The sequence below is a fragment of the Borostomias antarcticus genome (genome assembly GCF_949987555.1).
Source record: "Borostomias antarcticus genome assembly, chromosome: 4".
In the NCBI taxonomy this organism is placed as follows: Eukaryota; Metazoa; Chordata; class Actinopteri; order Stomiiformes; family Stomiidae; genus Borostomias; species Borostomias antarcticus.
In genome coordinates, this window is record NC_140237.1 from 22,657,804 (window position 1) to 22,665,544 (window position 7,741).

Sequence of the window (7,741 nt, forward strand, 5' to 3'; positions counted from 1 at the left end):
TACCGCCTCATCTACACGGCCGTCTGCCGGCGAGGGGCGCCACCGCCGCGGAATAAGCCCCCCGTGCCTCTTCTGTTGCTGCTCCGTCTGGTGCCCCGGCTCAGCTGCGTGGCACGGACGGTCCTGCCAACACCCGGGGTTTGGTGTCTGATTGACCAGCACAATGCCAAGGGGACCATGGGGCTATTAGTGGTTATACGGTGCCAAAGGTCATAATGGCACGATGGCAAGAGTTGGAATACAGCTGGTCGGTGTGATATTATGGGAACACAAGGGATCTCAAATACAAACATTTTAATAATTTAATGTATGGCCAATAGAAATACAACGGACATAAACACTAACAATGCTGTCAGACATTAGCAGTCAGTCAGTCAGTCACATTACATACAGTACAGTAACACACACATACACACGCACGCACAAACACATGACACACAGACAAACACAAAAACACACGCTCACATACAGTACACACTTAAATATGAACACATAAACAGATACAAACAAAGACACATAGATACATACAATAACAACCCCCCACCTCCACACACACACACACACACACACACACACATACACACACACACACACACACACAATGTGATAACCTAATTTTAGCTGCTGCCACACAAAGGCATATCTCATAAGAGGGAGCGGAGGAGGCGGGTCAAGCAGGGGGAGGAGAGGAAGAGGAGGAGGAGGAGGAGGAGGAGGGAAGCAGGAGGAAAGGAGGAGGATTTGCCCCAAACACATCTCCCGAGTGTGACAGTGATTCCTGGGGGCCGGGCTCCGATGATGACATATGCTGTGCGAGCAGGGCAGACAGGAAGCAGGGTCCAGTGTCACAGTCTCATCTCTGGTGTGTGTGTACATGTATATGTGTGTGTGTGTGTGTGTGTGTGTGTGTGTCTTTCCCTCGTCCCGCGTGGCCACGATCGCTTATCCCCCGCCTCAGCACATATGTTAGGGGGGCGGAACAGTTGGACATAGCTGAGGGCTAAACTGGGTCAGCCCGCCACAGATGGAGCCCAGCTCCCGCTGGGTCAACACTGTCACATGAACACACCGCACACGCCGTTCCATCTTGACAGATATGATCTGTTTTTGCCCACAAAGTCTTTTTTCCGCCATCGCCAGTATCGTCGCTGCTGCTGCTACAGTACACACAGAAACGCAGCCTACACACCAGATAAATAAAACAGAATAAAATGTTGGATCCCCAAATTAGGTCATCTGTTGTGTTTGTGTAGCTTGTTAGGGGAGCCAAGCTCTAAGGCTCTAAAGCGGAGTAGCTGTCTGGCTCAGTTACACTGAAACGGCCGATGTGCTTTTGTGCTTTTGTCAAAGGCTCTCCCCTGATGTGAAGCTTAATTCTTTTCTGTGCTTAATGCAAAACTCCAGTAGTTGTGTTGAACACATGCGACCCTAGAGCTTTCCTTTCATGTTTCTGTTAGAACATGACAGAGTTGTCTTCAAAAGAGAGGCTGTATATATATATATATATATATATATATATATATCCTTTACAACTGGAAACTACTTTGTAAGTTAGTATAACAACATTAACGCGGACAGTAGGGAGAAACTTGGTGTCTAAGCTTAGGGAATTGGCCTAGAAAGGTAACATGTGGAGGCTTTCATAGAAGACATTTTAATTAAAAGAGCAGCATGAACCAAACATGTTTTTGGACAGATGGGGACCATTAGGCGTCATGCGGTCCCGGGCAAGTCCCCCAGAGTGAACAGACGTATTCAGCCACGGTATGAACACTGAGGGATCAAATTGAGGTTGGTGTTGGGCACCCCAACATTGAATCTAACCCCCTCCCCCTCATGAGATGTGAGTTATCAAAATCTCAGTAGATTGTTTTGTAATCCATTTTCTTTCAGGGCTCCAAACCTATCCAAAAATGAGAGTTTCCAATGTGAAGTCATGGAGAGGGAAGATTCTTCCATCCATCCGGCCGCCCGTCTAATCTTTTATTCCAGTTTGAAAGACGTCCTCGGCGTCTCTAAATGAGGCAGAGAACCTCCCCACGCTCCAGCCCGCGCTCACAGAAGGCCCCGGCGGCCGCGTTGGCTGGTACGTGGGTGGCGCGGCATCTGTGTGGCGAGGCGGTCCCGTGTTTACAGTTGCTGCTGTATCTCTTGGAAGGGAGTCAAGTTTGCAGCTGCAGCCTCGGAATAATTCATCGGCCCCTCCGTTGCCCGCCAGGAGCCACAGGTAGTTGATGAAGTGGCAGTGCCAGGCGTCCCAACTGGTGAAGATGAAACGCAGCTGCCGAGAGTCAGCGCGGCCAGATGCCGCTGACGACGCGCCATGTGTTCTAAACAGGGCAACGGGGGTGGGGGGGGGGGGGGGGGGGGGGGGAGAGGAGCTTGCCAAGACATTCTCACATTGGAGCCAACCTGACACATGTTCTGGCACTCCCCGTGGTTTCAGCTCCCAACTCGCAGCTCGCGCTTTGCTCTCCTCAAAGACATGAAGGCGGGTCTTTTCCCCTCTCTCTCTCTCTCTCTCTCTCTCTCATTCTCCCCCTTTCTCTCTCTCCCTCTCCCCCTTTTCCTCAGTCCCTCACCCCCCCACACAGCCACACACACTCTCCTCCTCCCCCTTTATATTGCTCTCTCCCTCTCTACCCCCCTCCCTGCCATCCTCTCCTTCCTGACGTCCTCTGTATTGATTCCGTGCCAACCAAGATAGGAGTTGGCGCCCGCTGGCGGCCATCTTGCTCGTCTGCCTGCTCCGTTCTGGATAGTGTCGTCAAGGCGATTTTGGATGTCTATTTGGCTGGCAAACTGGCTGGCAGACTGGTTAGCTGTGTAGCTGAGTGCCAAGCTTGTGCTTGCCAGGTCGCTATGCATCCCCCGTCCCCACCCCCCCAACCCCCTCGCCACCCCACCACCCCCTGCCCTTCTCCAGTTCCCCGAAACCCCTTGCCGTCCACCCCGGCATGTGTCAGTCCTCAAACTCGTTTCCAGAGGCAGCTCGAACCCCAGACCGGCAGTAGGAGTTGTGTCCGTAACATGGCCAAACCCAAAAATAAGCCCTTTAATCCAATCAAAACCGGATGTTTGTGCCCGATATCCGAACATTCCAGGCACAAAATAGGTATCCATGTTTGACAAGTTGAGGTTAATTTCATCAGTTCGGCGGAGCCATCTGAATAGATGATTTCTGAGCCAGTATCCCGGTTAGGGAGGATGCTCTGGTGAGATTATATAGTAGCTGCCGGTTGTCGTAGCATCATCTGGACTGGCGTACTCCCTGCAAACGCAATGCACTCGCTCTGGCGATACTACCCCTGCAAACGGAGGGGAGTTTCTGAGACAAAAGGCTCCAGTTCGTTAGGAGCATGCCATCCTCGTTTGAAATGGAGGGGTTTGGGGGGGGAAGAGAAAACTTTTTGAACGAGTGCCATGTCTGAACCGTCCTTATCTGAGGCCCGCGACTGCCAGCTGCTGGCTGAACATGCCCTCTTTCTCTCTCTCTCTCTCTGAGACGATGCCAAGTTAGTTGGCACAGGCTCGCCGGAGAACTGGCAAGAGAGATCTGTGACCACCAGAACAATTCTGTGGTGGTTGAGCATACCTGACAGTCTCCTCTCGTCCCTCCTGAGTCTCGAGGGAGACATCTTGGTTTGAATTGAATGTTCTCACAACTGTTGTGTGACTCCCAACAGCAGACGCCCCCCCAGGTCGAAAGGCGAGGAGATGGACCAGTCCAGTAGTGTAGTCAAAGGTATACGGAGGTATATGGAGTATACCCTCTTCTTCATCAAATACACTGTATACCCACTTCTTATCCACCACTGATGTAAAAACTGAACAATTTCACAATATTTGCCACTTTTCCACTGGACCAGTCAACATGTTTATTCAGACCTGGGTGAAAATACTGTTTGAAATCCTTTCAGTTAATTTGATGTTTGCTTAAGATTGCCTGGAGTGTCAGGTGGGTGGGCTTTGCATTTTTATAAACAGACCATTGGTTTAATTGTGCTAGACAAGAACAATCAAGCACAGATAAGTAATTTACAGTAAAAAAAAATTTTTAAGTATTTCCATTCTGATTTGTATGCAAGCACCCACACACTGACCCTTCTCACATTGAGTTTTTATATTGCTGTTGATCGCTTATATTACATTAAAATTAAATAAAACTAAATTTATGTTCAGGGAATTGATCTACTGTAGCTAATGAGTGATGTCCTTTCTGTCTACCTTCTGATGACAACTGTCTGTGAGCACATCAGCACTAATAAAAAAGAATGTGCATTGGTGCTATCAAATGGAGGAGTCTGAAAGACATGATGACTGTGGTTTGTTTTCTTATTTCTTTCCAGATGCTTTACTTGCTGCTGGCATGTTTTTGTTCTTCTTTGTTTCACGAGCGGAACCATAATATGCAGACTTATTTTCCTTCATTCTTCCGGAAGGAAAGCACCGACGCCCCGTCCATCAAAACCTAAACAGATGACCGGTGTTTGGGTAAGGTGATTTTGCTACGGGACGTGTAGCCAAAGTTCGGAGATAATGCATCCTATCCTCAGAACGAGCACTATATTAATAACACAAATCGTGAAATACCGATACATTTAAAGTTACGGGCTAATTTGCAAGCTCTGCCATCCTCCCTCTCTCTCCAGAATTAGCTTGCCAGCTACTAGCTAGCCAGCTAACGTCACCTGCTGCTGTGACGCTTTTAGCACTGTAGCTTAACTTGATCCAGCTCCTCTCTCATTCCGAGTTGTAAAAGTACAGCGTCACAGCTTGCCATATGCAATTTCCACTGATCATCTCCACAATCTACCGTTTCTGAATCATCATGATGATGACTGCACAGTATTCCCCTTAGAGGAGCAGCATTATGTCATCAGGTCCAAAGTCCAAGACCTCTTTGCCAATATACGGGTTTTCAAATGCATATGGAAATAGCTTACGTTACATAGAGCAGGCCAGGGTTGTATATATTTAAATAGGTAAACGTGCAGGACAGAAGTTGTAGCGTTAGCTAGCAATAACTTTTCTACCTGTGCACAGTGCACGCTACCACTTGATTCGGTCCTATAAAGGTTCCGCATCAGATATATGTTCACTTGTCCTGATTGAGCTACCCGCCCAAATAGGTACAGTCATACTGGCTTTGGGTTTGAACTGTCATTTGAAAAGGTGCAGAAAAACTATTTGTTGTGTTTTTTAAAGAAGATTTTAAAATCTTTTAATCTCTTCAAATACAGGTAAGACAGTCAGAAGCCTGTCAGTCTGATCATTGGCCCATTAAAATCCAGTGGCGTCTGGTGGTTTTTTTGGGGGGTGCGCTTTCAAAGCATGCCCTGATGGGAGGTTTCACAGCACCAGAAGAGTGCTGAGCAGTGGCATTTTTATATGTAAAAAACGTACAGGAAAACTACAGTTGCCTAGACCACTGATGTTTTTCAACACATCAACAAAGGCCAATAATTTTAGAGCGAGCGAATAAGAGGGCAATATTTAGGCCGAAACAACCAAGCTTTTAGGGACACTAAATAAACTAAAGCCATTATATGACAACAATGGCCAAGTACCACAAACAGGAATGACAGGACGATAAAATACACCCCCTTAGGGCACAGCACTCAATAGCCTACTCCCCTACTTCACTAATTAGTGTTTCGGCTACTACAAGGCCTATGAGCCCACCGCTCCAGGAAGCAAAGTTCACGCTCTCTAGTGCTGAATAAATCTAGGCAGAGCAAAACACACAGCCATAACAACTTAATAACTTTACAAGCTCCTGATTTTTTGTGACCTGGCCGTCAGTGGTCGGTTGTCGTGATCGGCGACTAGAAAGTATTATCGGAATTCCCCGATCTCATATTTTTACTGAATATCCCGATTTCAATTGCAGGCCGATCGATCTGGGCTCCCCTAGGGAGTGTGTATGAGGAGATCCCAGCGGAGCCAGCGATCCATGTCTGCGACCATGCCGCCGTCAGGGGTGGGGCTAGCGGCGTCAGTAGCCACGGCGGCTCGCCTCTCTGCCGCCAGGACCCGTGTCCCCCTCTGGCTCTCTGCTACGATTGTCTGCTCTCACTTCTGGACGGCCAGGTGGCTGCTGGGAAATGTAGGCGCCGTTCCGAAGAAGAGGGCCTACAGCTCCTCTTGTGACCCTCGGCGGTCGGGGGCGAACAGCAGTCCGGTGTTCACCCGCGCCCCGTCTTATGGAGACAGGCTAGCTATAGTGGACGGCAGCGGCAGCCACAGTTACCAGCAGCTGTACCGGAGCAGCCGGGGACTGGCCAGGAGGATCGCCTCCGCCCTGCGCTGCCCCTCGGGCGACCTGGCAGGGAGGCGCGTCTCCTTCCTGTGCGCCAACGACGCCTCCTACACCGTGGCGCAGTGGGCGGCGTGGATGTGTGGCGGAACGGCCGTGCCCCTCTACCGGAAACACCCCCCCGCCGAGCTGGAGTACGTCATTTCGGACTCCCAGACGTCCCTGCTGGTGGCAGGCCACCCGTACGGGGACGCCCTGGAGCCCGTGGCGCAGAGGCTGGGGTTGCCCTGTCTGCTGCTGCCCCCCACCGCCAGCCTGTGTGAGCTGGAGGACGCCAGCCAAGAGGGCGCGGCGGGGGAGGCGGGCGCGGGCATTGGGGACTGGGCGCAGCGGCCCGCCATGATCATCTACACCAGCGGGACCACGGGCAGGCCTAAAGGAGTACTTCATACGCACAGCAGCATCCTGGCCATGGTAAGTACAGCATCACAGGGTGTGTAAATACCGCCATTTTGCCTTTTTGAAGGAGGCATCTTTGTCGTATCAGCTCGTCATATTTTCTAACGGTGGCTGCCTCAAGGGAAATTGATCTTTTGATGGATTTAATATTGTACTCACTTCCACTGTGGTCTAAATAGAGTTGAGTGTGGTTGGAGTTTAGTGATGGTGTGCTTGTGTTTTGGGGTGACAGGCTAGGAGCTGAAATTAAAGTGTTCTGTCTCCTTTTGTGTGTGTGTGTGTGTGTGTGTGTGTGTGTGTGTGTGTGTGTGTGTGTGTGTGTGTGTGTGTGCGTGTGTAGATGATGCAGTGTCGCTCTGTTTTCATTCATTTCACTCTCCGAATAATCATCCAAATGACTCCATCACACCTCTGACTCCTCTGGACAGTCTCTCTGAAGCTCTAACCCAGACTGACCTGCATGTCCAACAGAGTGGAAAATTAGATCTCCTTCAATTAAGGAAGAGCTTCATTTGGCTGTGACAAACCAGAGAGAGGGAGTGGGTGAAGAATACCCCCTCTCTCTCTCTCTCTCTCTCTCTCTCTCTCTCTCTCTCTCTCCCTCTCTCTCTCTCTCTCTCTCTCTCTCCCAGTCTCTTGGACTGCTCTCGTTCCAGAACCAGGGCCCGGTTGTTCAAAAGTAATCTGATCAGATTTGGGCTATCGGATTGGATCAAATTTTGAAAATGGGTTGTTCAAAAGAAAAAAAGGATTCTGAAATCGGATTGGATTGTGTAATCCAATCCTGGTTTTGATCTGGATCAAACCTTCAGTATGCATTGTTCAAAACTTTTTAGTAGGATTGGGATAACTTTGATCCAAAAAATCAGGATTAAACTGATCCCAGCAGCGGCGTGGATTCAGGGTGGATTTCAAGAGCAAACTGTTATAAAACTTTAAAATTCAAATGAAAAGGTCAAATAATACAACAATTGTATCATGCAATATACAATATACATATTTATTCATAATTTTCACTGATTT

The 7,741-nt window shown here is 49.2% G+C and overlaps 1 protein-coding gene across 1 annotated transcript in view; it reads left to right on the forward strand.

Moving 5' to 3' along the window:
• The first annotated feature begins 4,439 nt into the window (after window positions 1-4,439).
• Window positions 4,440-7,741, forward strand: part of acsf3 (acyl-CoA synthetase family member 3) — a 27,606-nt gene continuing 24,304 nt past the window's right edge. The window contains exons 1-2 of the mRNA XM_084436792.1: window positions 4,440-4,494; window positions 5,894-6,733. Of these exons, the coding sequence (XP_084292918.1) occupies window positions 5,927-6,733 (807 nt within the window). The 5' untranslated portion in view covers window positions 4,440-4,494; window positions 5,894-5,926. The remainder of the gene's footprint in view (window positions 4,495-5,893; window positions 6,734-7,741) is intronic.